We start from the raw sequence: 15,585 nt of genomic DNA, 5'->3' as shown, positions 1-15,585 counted from the left end.
ATATCTTCTAGTCTTCTAGAGAAGATAGCTTTACAGTCTATGATGTGAGTTCTCTGAATTCAACGTGTGCAAAAGAGCAGAATTATCATAGAATCGCCATCTCCAGTGATTCTCATTTGAATGATAACGCTCTGCAAAAAGAGAAATGTAGTGATTATTCCAGTGGAGCAGAAAGTGATCTGAGGTGAGTTTTCTATCAGCCTAAATGTCATCCTTAATTCACCCTGTTTTCAGTTAGCATCTGATTTTGGTTATGTTATTACTTGATTAATATCTTAATGATTGCATATTTTTCAAGAAAACTAAGAAACGAAATTAACCAATTATCTCTAATTACAAGGCCATGGGGGGGGGGGGGGGTCATAAAATAAAAAATCAGAAAATTAAATCAGTGAAAAAAAAATTGGATTGTTTTTCTTTTTGGTGCATTTTTTGAACCTTTCATCCTGAGAGTTGAGAGGGGAAGAAATCTCACCCAGTCATTATGACGAGAGCAGAGATGGAAGGGGTTAAGAACAGAATCAGAATTTCAGAAAATATCGAGGAACTAAAAGATACAAATTTTAGAGAATCTTATGAGTGTTCGTTAGGGAAAACAAATCATTATTATTTTTTTTTTTTTAATGTTTTTGTCATAAATTTTATTTTAAACACTAGTGGCACCCGCACGGCTTTGCCCGTAGTGGAAAATTAAAAGGTCTTTTGGTTCGCCTGGTATATTTACAAATAAAATATACCAGGCGAATAAGTTGAATTTCTTGCCAATTGGCTTGCCCATGTTACGGTTCCATGTTGTGATAAGTTGGTAATTTACTTGTCCATCTTATGATAATTTTGCTCGGGTAAATGTTATTAAAATTGTAATAAAAAAAGAACAAAATCGATATTTTGAAAAATCGTTTCAAAGTGCACACCCCCATGCTACAAACTAATTCTGCGCCAAATTTCATGAAAATTGGCCAAACGGTCTAGGCACTGTGCGCGTCATAGAGATCCTGATAGACTTTCAGCTTTATTATTAGTAAAGATTAATGCTGATTTTTTGTATAATATTTTTTTAAAATACTTTAAAACTTCAGCTGTTAATTTTCATTTATAAATTAAACCTCAATATCACAAAACTCACGGGACAGGAAAAAAGAAGTTTCCCTTGGATTTTTTCAATTAAAATCGACTTTAAAAAATCCTTACTAATATTATAAATGCAGAAGTGACTTTGTTTGTTACTTTTTCAAACCTTAACTACTCAACTGATCATCATGAAATTTCGTATACACGTTTTTCAGGAGTGCAGAATAGGGCATAGGATGCTTGTCATAGATAAAAGTTTTTTTTCAGACCAATTTTACAGAAAATTTTCAGTTTTTTCAGAGTATCTCATCAAAACAAAGTGATTTTGATTGATTTTTACAGCATGTTAAAGCCCTTAAAATGCAGCAAAATGAACTTTACCCAAAGTTTGAGGGATAGTTAGAACACCCCCTAATGCCCTAATTCCTCATTTTAAGTTGTTTTTAGCTTATGAAACAAGGCTTATCTTAATTTTTGAAGACTTATAGCCACAGTTTAAATCAGATCTCTGTCCAAATTTGACAGGGAGATACTTTAACACCTGAGAAGGGGGTGTCAAACACCAAGAAAGTACCAAACTGTTGGAATTTAAATTTTATTACCCATGACTCTTTCTCCCCAAAGTAATCATCATATTCCATCAATTTTAGTTTCATTGAAAAGCCTGTGAAAAATGCCCCCTGTGACATATACACTTTCACTTATATGAGTTATGAATTCTTGAAGCTTAACGCTAAATTTTTCAATTCCTTTTCAGCAAAAGTGTTTCGAATGATATATCTTGGAAAATGTCTAGGGGCCAAAGAACCACCAGAAGTTCTTCATCTAGGAGGACTATTTCTGAAACAGACTCTGAAGAAGAATCTTCTGTTCAAAGTAAGATTTATCCCACCAAAAACATTCTGTAGAAAACTAGCCAAGTCGCGATGGAACTGCTTGTTTATCTCTAAAAAGTAATGAAATCTAGACCAGGGATCTGGCCAGAGCAAATTTGGGTCCGTTAACGAACCCTTCACAAAAATCCGATCAACCAAAACGGACCTTTCACAAAAATCCGATCAACCAAAACGAACCTTTCACAAAAATCCGATCAACCGAAACGGACCCTTCACAAAATTCTGGTAAACAAAAACAGATCTTTCACAAATTGTTTATTGAAAGAGCAAATCTCAAATCAAAATAATACAGCATATTTCAAGTTAAAGTAGAGGAATCAACTTATACGAAATCAGCTAATTTTGCAAAAGGAAAAAAAATCGGCACTCTTGTGATGCTCCTGCAAGCCATAAATAATTACTACCGCCAAATAAATATAATGCCTGTTGTTGGTTTCTTTGAAAGAAATTAACAGCTAAAAGTCAGTTTGGTTTATAATTTTGCTTGTTTGTTTTATGCAGTGGTGTTGTTGTAAACTTCTTTGGAAAAGCGTCAACATTCTCTGAATAGGCGTAGTAAGCACTTTTCTCCCCACTCATGATTTAATCATCAATAACATGCAGCGAGATGAATTTAGAACTGCAAAGGATAGTATGGGTGAGGCGGATGTGATCGCTTCAGATAGGGTTACAAAACGTAAACTTATCGGCACTTAGTATCTGGTGATGTGATGTTAAACTGTTATTTTGGGAGAAAGTTATATGGGTTTGGTTTTTCGATACTAAAAAAGGTAATAAACTTTAAATAAACTTTTATTTACCGTTATTTTTTTCTATAGATGTCTACATTTTGAAAAACGCAATCTTTTTGCATCCAATATGAGAATCATATTTTATTCTTTTTTTCAAGCTAACTTCGCTTTATTAGGATGCAAATAAATGAAAAGTCTCTTTATTTTTGTAACAAAGCTTATTTCAAGTTTTTAAAGGGGAATTCCATTTTCTTTTATGAGTCAATAATTAAAATGCTGAATCGATGGTTTATTTTTTATTTTATTTATTTATTTATTTTTGCTTCAACTGTGTTCAGATATTAATGATATTTTTATCATAGGACTCTAAAATGCAATTCAAAAGTAATTTTATCAAAAATACTTATTTTACAAGCCGTTTTTATACTTTTGATTCCTTCACTTTGAGGATTGCAATCTCTTTGCATTTGCTGTGGAAATCTGATTTTTCGAATTTTCGATGTTTAGTACGCTTAGTTAAGAGGTAAACAAATAAAATATTTTTTTATTTTTGTGAAAATCACGAAGTTTATAAGGTTTGAACGAAACTCTGTGCTCTTAAGTAGTGTATTGGGTTAAAAAGTTAAATGCTGAACCCCTGCCTAATTTTTTTTTCTTACAGTTATTTTAAATACTATACAAAAAACATTTCTAGTATAATTTAACATGATGTAGAATGGTAGATAAATATTGATACTTGAGGGGTGCATATCACCCAGGGAGCAATGCCTCCCCCCTCTCTTCAAATACTAGAAAAACACTCAAGAATGATATTCTCAACAGAAAAGAGAGAAAACACTCAACTTTAAGTGTCAATGATGCAGTTTCCACCATCTCAAGAGTCTAAACTTTCGTTTTTAAAAGAAAAATTTTTTTTTTTTAATTATTTGATTTTTCACAGAAATAATTGATTTTTCACAAAAAACGGATCCTGTGAAAAATCCTGGACAGACCCCTGTAGACAAAGTCATGACAAGTCTAAGGTTCCTTACTGCGATTTCTTTATTAATATAGTTAATGTTGTTTGACTTGGCCGTTAAACATTCTTTATACGTTAGTGGGTACAAGTCAATTTTGTTTACAAGTTTTCCAAGTGGCAATATTCCACTTTCAATGGGTAGCGGTTCTGGCGACAGATTGGTGCAATGGTGTCATGGAGCACCCGGTTTTGTACCCTTGTGTACCCTTTAACGGCCAAGTCACACAACATTAACTATAATAATAAAGAAATAGCAGTAAGGAACCTTAGACATGTCATGACTTTGTCTAGATTTCATTACTTTTTAAAGATAAACAAGCAACTCCACCGAGACTTGGCTATTTTTTTACAGAATGTTTTTGGTGGGATTTCACTTCTTTTTGTAGAAACATTTAATTTGTGTAATGTTCAAGTAGACTAAAGTTATGCTAGATTAAATTAGAAGCTGTGTCCCACTACGCTGGACTTTTGCAATGAGTCAATTTTTTATGTGCCAACAGTAGAAGGGGCATTACCATATCTCTAATACAGCTGAGGGTTCTTCATTAGATACTTCAGACTTTCGATTTTTGACATCAAATGAAGCGGCCCACCAAGTTGAATATTTTTTGCAAATGCGGTAGGTCGTTCTCTAATAGTTTGGTTGGGCTCTTGTGTTTTCTAATCAGGGTTTCTCAAGATCTTCGATTAGCCTAGTTTTTATAGTTTTCCCTTTATGTGGTCATTAAACCCTAACTCTGTACCAAATTTCACCTCTGAGTTTATGGGAAGTACTAGTTCTATTTTGATGATCATGAGTGAGTGTCATAAATGAGAAACTTTGCTTTTGCTTAACATCGGAACTAAATGACCTACAGACTTGAAATTTTGGATTTTAAGTATGTGATTATAGCTTACTGGATGACGAAAATTTCTGCGTTCTGGTCTCATCCAGAGGTTCTCAAATAGGGCCTAAAAATGCGGCGAAATGGTTCCAGTAAAGGATGGTATGACAGTGTTTGCTTCGCGCTCGACTTGGTGGGGGCACTGCCGTGCCCCTCAATGAAGTATGAAATATTCTTGTAGAATTTACATGACCTTAAATCTTCTGAAGTTCTTTATAGTAGTAGTTTGAATTCTTTCATATTACAATTCTCTTTGAGAATGATGGTTTACTGAACCAAATCAGTATGTTTACAACTGCTGGCAAAGTTTAGCTGCATTGATCCATTAATCAGATTATTACCTCTGAATGTTTTTTTTTTATTGCTTTAATTTTCTATATTAAGCACCATGCATTTGTTAAGTCATTTTGTGTTTAAGTGCTACTAATTATACTGAAGAGGCAGAGAAGAATTTTCACTGCTAAATACTATTTTGTTTAGGGTTAGGGAAGATGTTTTGGAAGATTCTATGGTGGTGATGGTTGGACTTTTCAGTCGGAGCATTAAAAACTCATGGCTGAAACTTTTTCAGTTCTGACTCAGAGTTTAGGAGGTGTTCAACCGATCAATTCCAGAACTCTTGTATTAAAAAATGAGCCGCTCAGAAGCCAATGTGGTTAAATCCAAAACACAAGAATTGAGAAAATTAATGTTTTTTGATACATTAGTTTTTAAAATTCTTGGTTTATTAATTTAATTAGAAAAGTGTATAAAATCTCTTTTCGATGTGTAAACTCTGCAAAAAATCGAGATATGTACAGGATGTGTAAATAAAAACGTAAGTATTTATTGAAATAATGACAGCATCTTAAAAATTTTAGGACTTATACCTTTTGGCAGCTGAAAAAGATAAGAAATTTATGTAAAAATAATAAAATAGCATTTATTATCATAAGTTTTATGTTTATTCATCACAACAAACACCATCTTCTTCCGAGTTATTTAAATGTAAATCTTGATCTTCATGTGTTGTCCTTAATGTCCTGTAAAAGTCGTGTTTAATTGGAGGTATATACTTTAATAAACATATGATGTCTTTTTTGTTTCTCTTGAAATTGTTCTGCCATTAGGATATAATATAGGTTGAGTTATATTTTTTAAATTTACTGGCCTATCTATTTTTTTTTAAATATCAATTACATGAAAGGTATCATCCTCGTCAAAATTATGTTTGAACTTGAGGCTGCTTGGGTTTGTCCTTTCCAATTTTATCCATCTCATATTAAGCCAATTGACTGTTAGTCCACCTGTTGATTTTTTTCTGTTGGTAACAGCTTCTTCCAATAGTTTTGTGGAAAGAAATTCTTGTTGATTCATTTCGGCAACTCTGAAAGGGTTCTATTTTGCATCTTTTACTATTTTGTATTATATGATACCAGTCACTAGGTTATAAATATACGATTTTTTTTTTTTTTTTTTTTTTTTTTTGCATAAGCTTCTACAACTGCAAAATCAGTATCATTGGGCAAATAACTGTGCCCACTTAATGAAACAGTTTTTATATTTCAGTTCTGTCCTGAACATGAATCTGAGTACATTATAATGTTTTGAAAATCCTTTGCGTACAATTTAATGTGTTTAGTTAAACACTATGACACTTCTTGTGAACCCCGCAATGCTTGGGTTATAGGCTAGACATACATGTAGCCCTCGTTAGCCTTTAAATCATCCAAGATTGTATACATATAAGTTTTTCTTGTAATAAGTCATTGATGTGGATAGTTTCAGAAATGGTAATGCTTTTTCTAAATCAAAACTAAACACGTATATTTCGTCTCAAGCTCTTAGTCGATCATTAGCCATACTATTACGGGCAATTTCTGCATTTTGCAAGTGTTCGTCATGTTCAATTTCAGCTGCATTTTTTTCTTCATCTGTTGTAGATTGTTTTTTATTAACAAATAATCAGATTTTGCACAAGTATCTTTTGGAGGTTGCTAAAAAATGTAAGTTAAATTTTGTCGAAAATATATGGAAATAAAACTTTTCCTTTACTTGTACAATTTGCTCTTCATTACATTGTTTGACATACAGGTGATACATTTTTGCAATAGAAAGATCTGAATTTAAGTATCTGCGTCTGGGATTATGACTTATTGTACTATGAATTTCTTGTTTTTCAGTGTTGCCAACAAATATCGAAAGAAGAAGAATAATTTAATTTTTATTTTAAAGTTTATAAAAAAATATTGATATAAGTTGGACTTATTCACAATGGCTTCTGAAATTATTATACAATATATTCAGAAGCTATTAAAAAAAGGGCTGTCTAACCTAGAAAAATGTAACCAACAAATAAATCCTTTAATAACTAAGAAGATTATTATTTATTTCATCAAAATTTCCAAAAATCAGAAAATATCAAAAAATGGACTTAACCGCATTGGCTTCTGAGCGGCTCAAATGGCATTAAATGAACAGGAATGTACATTTTGAGTTACATAAGGGGAAACTCATGTAACGCAATGAGAAATACTTCATGAAAAATAAGCAAAGCTTAACCCCACAGACAACAAGTGACTTTAAATACAAGAAACAATTCCTTACCACCTGCAACCAAAGTAAGCATACAGTGACTGTGAAATGAAAAGGGGAATTATACTTATCAATGCGTTTAAAAACTTTCATATGTCATGAAAGTTTTTTGTTAAAGAACTTTTGTATAATTTGCCATACTTTGTTTAAATATCCATAACAACAACTATTTGGGAAGTTGCCTTTTTTTTTTGGTGGGGGGGGGTTACAACTTTTAGAAATTCTTAAGTATTTTTTTACTTGCAACTAGAACTGTTCTAAGTTTAGGTCCATTTCAACTCAGTAAACTTTTTTGCTTTCTTTGGTTTTCAAAGCTTTTTTTCTGTAAAATAAAAACTTTTTAAAGTTGAATATATTAGCACCATTTTTTTTAAATATAATATTTTATAACTTTGGCAGGCAATGTAATTTATGGAATTTAAACGTCTTTGATGAGGATATGTATTATTAAATGATATCTCAACATAGAGTATAAAATGAAGTCTCCAAAATGCACCTGTTCGTGTGAACGCGCAAAACTCGAGAACTACCCGGTTGATTTCGCTGAAATTTTCAAAGTATCTTCCTTTCAACACTGGAAAGGTTTGCAGACCAGTTCGAAAAAATTTGATGAATAGTTCTTTTTTTATTCCAATTCAGGTCCAACTTCAACATTAATTCCCGAATATGGGGGTGAAAAATTACTTGCACATATATTAATATTATATATCGTTGGAAAGGATAGAATTTTCCGCTACGCAATTTGTTTCAATGCTCTAACTTAATTACGGCAGGAGTTTTTTGCGTTTTTATCTCGAATTTCTTTAGGTTTAGCTGAAAATTTGGCACTACTTTCTTCATTAATTCATTAAATGCATAAATAAAAAGTGAAGAAATTGTTCCACAGTTTTTTTTTTTTCTCACCATTGGAAAAAGCAACATTTTTTGCTCCAGATCTATCTTGACCCCAGTGGTTTTCAACCTTTTTCATGTTGCGACCCCCTATGTGTCCTTCTCCATATGTGTGTATATATATATATATATATATATATATATATATATGTATATATATATATATACGGGCTGCAAATGGGGGGGTCAAGAGGGGCGGTCGCATCCCCAAATTTTTTGCGCAGAATAATAGAAAATGGGCGAATTCAATTTATGTAACTCGGAAATATATGTTCATGAAAAAAATCTTGCTGGTTTCTCAGTAACTATTTGATGAAACTCGACACATTCCCAGACTATAAAAAGTGTTTTTCGTTATTTGGATAATGACTTAGGAATTCATGAAGTATTTTCCGCCCTTTTCAGAACATAGAAAACTGATAAAGAACCATGGTTATTTTTAACTAAAGGAGACATTTTCTCATATAGGCTAAATATTTCATACTTGTGTGCCCAGTGTAAGGATGGTATGTCCAATATGAGAAGCTCGTGCAAAGTAGTGTGGCTGCATGGTTTTCACAAGAAAATTCCTTGATATTTTACATTCACTTTATACTCATTTTTAAGTGTATATTTAATGAGTGTTCACCGCTTTCTTCTGCTAGAAAAACGTTTCAGCTGCTCAATGCATTATATGCTTTCAAAGAAACTTCTTAAAAATGCATATGATTATTGAATTAAGAAAAAAAAAAATATCAACAAATACCTGTTATGGGTATAATTATGCAATCTCAGAGTGACACAAAATGGTCTTCAAGAGTTAAAGCCATAAAAAAACATTCCTCTATAACTTCAAAGCAGTGATTTGACGACTGGAAGAATTATTACAAAATGATTCTTTCAATGGTGAAAAAGCTCATGCCTTTTAGCATGTTTGACTTCGTTTGAATTTTTATTCAATTTGTTTGTACTGAGGAAAGTTTTTGAAAAATACTTTACTCTATCAAAACATCTTCAATCCACTACCCTTAATTTTCGGACTATTTAAGCCACAGTTCAATCTACAACTGATCTGTGCACCACACTACCATAGTTCAATCTACAATTGAAACTGAACATGTATTTTACATAGATGTATGTTTCAATCAAGTGTGAAACTTTTCAAAAAAAAAAAAAAAAATCCCACAAAAATCCACATGATCATGTGAAGTCAAACATTGATTTTTTAAATTTTGTATGAAGTAATAGATTCAGTTTCGAATGAAATTAACACAAGATTTGATGATAATTATTTTTCTGTATGGTTGGTTCTATATTATCTAGATTGGATTTTTGAAACAAAAAATAAAATGTTTCAATTATGAGTAAAATTTTTAGCACGAGGCAAAAAAATTACAAGCAATATACCAATACAGACCTGTTATCACATCCAGAGACTGTAGTTTCGTCCTTGTTATGGAGTCATCAGTCTGGAATGGTGAAACACAGAGCTGGAGGCAGATGAGATCTCATTAAAGCTGAGAGCACCGACGAGACTAGATTATTCAATGATGAAAAATTAAGCCCTCACAATTTTTGAAGTTGCCTGGGTGATTTTTAAGAGCAAGATATAAAAAGTGTTTTCATACATCACTTTGTTACTTCAATCATCTTAGCTAGTAGAGAAAGATTTTTTTATGTCTCAGGAGGTTAGAGAATTATTTTCGAAGCACAATGAGCAAAATATTCAAACGAAGTCATACATGCTAAAGGCAGGGTGGCGACAGATCAGGGAGATCAGGGAAAAGTCCGGGAACTTTATTAATCAGGGAAAAGTCGGAGAAATATCAGGGAATTTTGAAAAAATAACAAAAAATCAGGGAAAATTGATTTTATGAAAAAAAAAATTTTTTTTTTGCTTTACAAAATTAAGTACTCTAATTCCCTACACATTTTCCGCCAAATTATCCCTTCAAAAACAAAGTAAAATTAATGAGGTGCGATTATACACTGCTGCATATTTGTGCATCTTTTTTCCTCAACGTCAAAGTATTGAATCTTACTTATTAACCACAGGATGAACTTCCTAAGATTGCTTCTGTGTCTGTTAGGTTATTTATTTTACCTATCTTGAAATTTCCTTTTACGCTTTCAATGCTACGTAAAATAAACATACAGGCAAAGAGGAAACCTTCATTAATGCCTTAGCTCCTTTGCCTTTATTCCATTGTCTCAAAGTAGTTAGCGTACTGTAATCACGATTTCAAGAAGAAATCTTTGGTTTTTGAATTAATACTATAAAAGCTTAAAAGTTATTACTTCTTCGCATTTTTAATTTAATTGCTAAAATTGAACTTTCAATTTTTTTTGCGTTATACTATTTGCTGTCACCACAGATTATAAAGGTTTTCTTTTCTTTAGACTTAAGTGATTCTTTAATTTTATAACCAAGTTGTATTCTTTTATATATTTTTAAATTAACTAATTGCTTTTTTTTTCTTGCATTTCAAAATTGTTTGTTACAACTGCAATCTAAGATTTTTTTTTTTTTTCATTACATACTGAAATCATTTGAAATAGAGTTAACCTGTGTACTTAAGTAAATATCTTTATTTTTTTATTGTTAAAATGCTGTATTCGTACATTAAAACCTATGTTCTTGAATAGAGAAAAGCTCCCTATGAATGGATTTCAAATGGTTTCATCTGTTTTGCATAAATATGTCAACTAGTTATATAAGAATAACTACATTACTTCTATTCTTTCACTATTGCAACAATTATTATACTGTTTGAAAACTTAGTTCAAAATAATTTCTATCACTTTTTAGTTCTAACATAAATACACATACGTTTTTAAGAGTAATTTTAATAGGTTCTTAAAAATCTTATTGCTAAATGGTTTCTGAAAGTAATGTTTTTTTTTTGTTTTTTTTTTTTTTTTTTTTGTAAATTTTCTATAATCTTTCCATGTAGAAAAATTTAATATACTGTTTTGTAGGTTTTTTTCCCTAAAAAAATTGACTTGATATGTTTTTTTTTAACCATTTTATTAAAAAAGTAGCATCTTTTTAAAATATATCTTTAGTTCAACAACTTTACCCAATATAAAACATTTAAAATACTGCATTTTATACAAACATACAATGGATTTCAAGTAGAGCAAAGAAAGAAAACCATTATCATTGGTAACGTAAATCAAGAAAATTTGGTGAACTTAATCAGGGAAAAGTCAGGGAACTTTTTTTCACAGTTCCTGTCACCACCCTGTAAAGGGCATGAGCTTTTCTACCATCTTTAATATTTAGCTGTACTGACAAAACAGCACGACACTGGACACTGATAGATTAGTAACACGATTCCCTGCTCTTCCGAATTCGAAAAATCATGCATTAAAACTTTTCCAAAAGGTATAAAATCTTGAGCATCGAGATGTTTTGTATAACTTATTAGAAAGTGAATCAAAATTTTAATTATTTCTAAACACTAATTTTTATTCATATTAAACCGATTTTATGACCACTTCTTGTTAGCTAATGTGTGCTTGGTACCGCACTGTGGTAGTGTACATATTTAAGAAACTCGACCCCCCAAATGAAATGCTGAATTTCCGCCACTGTATATATATATAAGCATCAATAAAACAACAAACAGACAAGGTTACGACATGGATAAATGACAAAGATGAAGCCAGTACTCTTCAGCAGTGAAAACTTCATTCTATGGTCGAAAGACCATAAAATTTATACTAAAACTAACAATAGGATGTCCAATTCTGAAAAAATTCCACATTCGGGATTACATTGGGCAAACGGACCACATGTGAAAAATGAATGCTGAGTTAAGAAACTAAGACCTAAAACTAAGCATTGGGGTTTCGTCTTGGACATTAGAAGCCAGAGCTATCGATAATGTCCCTCCACTGTACCGCCAGCAAAAATCTAAGTCTTACCTATGTATCCGGGTACAAATGTAGATCCATATCCATCAATACCATTTCCGATCCAGTTGATAAAAATAAAATTAAAACAAAACCAATCCAATGCACAAAAAATAAATAAAAATGTCATTCATAAAAACCTTTTCCTAGGACATTCCAAGTCGACCGAAAAACTTAACTCAAACAAGCTGATGTGTGCATCACATGACTTCCTTTTACACCAATTTAAAATTTTCCCCATTATTGGCAATTTTAATGTGATTCAATAGTTAACTCTTTAAATATCACCAACAATGGCCAAATGGAAACCAGATTTTAAAAAAAAAGAGAGAGAACTCAATTCTCTCACAATTTTGGTTGTGTTGGTGAGCTTTCTGCACTGATGAAGAGGCTCCATTGTAGCCTTGAAATAGCTATATGCTGTATCTTCTCCAATATTTGCTTTATTTACGTTGTTTTTCACTTTAATCATGGTACTGTCCTGTTATCTATTTTCTAAATTCGCACCAATTTTTTAAAAGCATTTTTTACTATTGATCATTTTGTATTTAATTCATTGTTGTATTTGTGGGTGGGTTAAGGGCTTGCCCAAAAACTAATTTAATTTAACCGACAGCCCGATGTAAGCAAATAACAAAACATAATCTTATCTTCTCCCTCGCTTTTTCTCTCTGAGGACTGCTGCCACTGATTTGTCCACCCGAGAACAATTTTTATTTTGTATTATCGTAATTGGCAAAAGAGTATTTTGCTATTTTTTTCAGAGATCTTTGTGATTTGAATTGCAGAAGGCTCCAAAATGCAGAATTTTATATCTATTTTACAAAAATTCCTACGGGGTGGAATCCCCCGGACCCCCTAAAATTGGGGGTCTATTGTTTTCCCCTTAAATTGAGGGTTCTATTGGTGTATTCTACTTGGTATATCTAATTGGGTATATTCCCTACTTAAAAGGGACACCATTTCCCATCATGTACCATACATATAAAACATAGTGGGGGGGGGGCACTTTGGCCTTTTTTGCCATCGACAGAAAAGTTGTCCGGGTCTACAAAAGATACCAAAAACCTGAAACAGTTTAGGGCCATATTAAGTCTATATAAAAAATCCAGCCTCGATTACAACTAATATTTCTGAAAAAAAAAAAAAAAACTCCTGCCCCCCCAGGAACTCAGTCCTAAATCCGCCTATGGATACCTCAAAATTTAAATAGGGAATAAAACCTAATTTAAACGGAATTTAAGAGTCTTTTATTCAAATATTTAAAAAATTTTAGAATAGAAATGATCAGTTTAAGATCCGTCGAAAAAAGTAATGGATACGGATACAGATCTTTATTTTCCCTCGGATATCCGCGGACACGGATATCCGGAACACCACTAGTGCCTATACATTCTTAGGCACTTATCCGCGTGTGGTCGGGTTGAAAAAAAAACTTAACATTAATTCAGGTGTGAGCAAAATGGAAATTAAGGCCGAATTTTGAGTGAAATTTTTTTCTTGAATACAATACTTCCTTTTTTGTAAAAGGAAGTAAAAAACATCATCAACTAGAGTCCTAACATGTGGTTTACTCTAGAAAAATCATAATTGTGAAAAATAAGATGATTACAGTGAAGCGAAGTGTTGGTTAAAGGCTATTCCAGAGAAAATATTATTTACGAGATTATTTGGGAAATGGTTTTCAAGTAGTTTATTTTTAAGTAGATTAATTTCTTGGTTGAATGCTGTAACCATGTTATAGATTCTTTTGATTCTGATAGCTTGTGAAACAATGATACCAATAAAAACTTTTTTACGGAGGCAAGAAGAAAAACTTTGTAGACAGTTAACATTGAATTGAAATTCGCGTCTTTTATCATAAATAGTGGTTTCACAGTTGAAGTCAATATTAATTTTAATGTCAAGGAAGTTAAAAATTTTACTATTGGAACTAGTCTTTTTTAATGTGAGGGGTTATCATAACACCCACACATCATATATATACAGTTGGCTCCCTGTTTAACAACGCTCTATTTAACGACTGTGTGTGTGTGTGCACGTAGAAGTAGGCATTGCATATATTTTACATCATAACTCAAAGTGCTTGAGTTATTTTATGCTTTATGGGTAACACTCTTATTGCAGAAATTAAAAAAAAAAAAAAAAAACATAGTCACTGCAATATTAAACATGTATTTTTGGCACTTTGAAAAGTCTTGCGTCCTAGCAGTGGCAAGTGCAGGATTTGGTGTTCGGAGGAACTGAGGTCTTAAAACTGATATAGTCTTAGTGTCTCCAACTTTGATTGAAGTGAAACAAGACATTTTCTTTTAACAAGGCCTACTTGTGGACAAAAAATTGAGAGGATGGCGTTTGGTAGCCACTCAATATTTTTCAAACGTATATATTGCAAAAGAGAGAAAGAGAGTCCAGAATTTTGCTTGGAGGGGTGTAGGATCATTACTAGCATATGAGCAATCAGATTAAGAGAATTGCATTATAAAAGCAGAGAAAGACAGTTAACAATATGGACCTATAGTCGTAAATGGGTCATTCCATGTCAGTTCAACCACACCCCAACACCCACCATCTCAGATTTCAATGAAATTTTATATACTTCTACTTTTCATAGTCCTAAGTAACCTCCTAAAGTATTTCTTCTCTATTAAAAATAGTTTTTATTTTCTGGCCCTTCAAAGTTTTGCGATTTTACGTTAGTTGTCATTTACAGTTCTCTGAGAATGAACAGCAGCTGTTTGCAAAAAAAATTATTTCTCAATAACTAAAGATAAAAAAATTTGGAAATTTTTTTTATTACATATTAAGATTTCAAGTATTTCAGAAAAAAATATGTCAAAATTCTAAATTTATATTCAGCGTTTAAAAAAAATTAACAAACTGAAAAATTTTAAATTTTTTCAATAAAAAAATTCTAGTCAAAATTTTAAAATTTTGACATGAGGGTCTAAATTAAAATAATTTATATATATTTTTTTAACTATCATTAACATGTGTGCTAACATATAAAATGAAAATCTTTAGGGGACTTGGAGGGATTCTGCCCCCCTGCCCCGCCCACTATTTTGATAAATGAAAAAAAGTTGATCACGATATTAAAACTAAGTTAATAATTGCATTAAAGAAAATTCAAATATTGAAATACATTGGTGTTTGAACTTAAATATAAACATTTAAATACTCAAGATTTTTTTGAATTGTAAATAATTAATTAAATTAATTGATAACAAAAAATAAAAATAAGATATCGCGAAATTCGAAATTTTCCTACAACAATTTATGCATACTAAAAATTATTGTTAAACTTAGGGCAACATAGAAATTAAAACTTTTCATCTAATTCAAATTTATACTAAGTATTAAAAATCCTATAAATACCAGCTCAGAGCTTTTAACTTGATTCATTAATCTAATGAAATATCAAACTGAAACTTCTTAGATTTGGTTTAACATAGCAATTTATTGGGTATGAGTTTAAAATGGTTACCATTGCCCAAAATATTTATAATTAAGGCTTTGCAACAATCTTATTTGACCCTAAAAGTGTGTTTTGTTATCTAGAGTGTTTCTATGATCATAAATGGATCCTAATAACCTGGCATTTGTGCAAATGACAGGTATTT

The 15,585-nt window shown here is 31.5% G+C and overlaps 1 protein-coding gene across 1 annotated transcript in view; it reads left to right on the top strand.

Annotated features, from left to right (window-relative positions):
• Window positions 1-15,585, top strand: part of LOC129220208 (klaroid protein-like) — a 74,336-nt gene that overhangs the window by 32,292 nt on the left and 26,459 nt on the right. The window contains exons 3-4 of the mRNA XM_054854573.1: window positions 12-184; window positions 1,829-1,947. Of these exons, the coding sequence (XP_054710548.1) occupies window positions 1,860-1,947 (88 nt within the window). The 5' untranslated portion in view covers window positions 12-184; window positions 1,829-1,859. The remainder of the gene's footprint in view (window positions 1-11; window positions 185-1,828; window positions 1,948-15,585) is intronic.

The sequence above is a fragment of the Uloborus diversus genome, chromosome 4, assembly GCF_026930045.1.
Source record: "Uloborus diversus isolate 005 chromosome 4, Udiv.v.3.1, whole genome shotgun sequence".
NCBI classification, from domain to species: Eukaryota; Metazoa; Arthropoda; class Arachnida; order Araneae; family Uloboridae; genus Uloborus; species Uloborus diversus.
The sequence above is the reverse complement of the archived record's forward strand: the minus strand, read 5'-3'. Positions and strand labels throughout refer to the sequence as shown.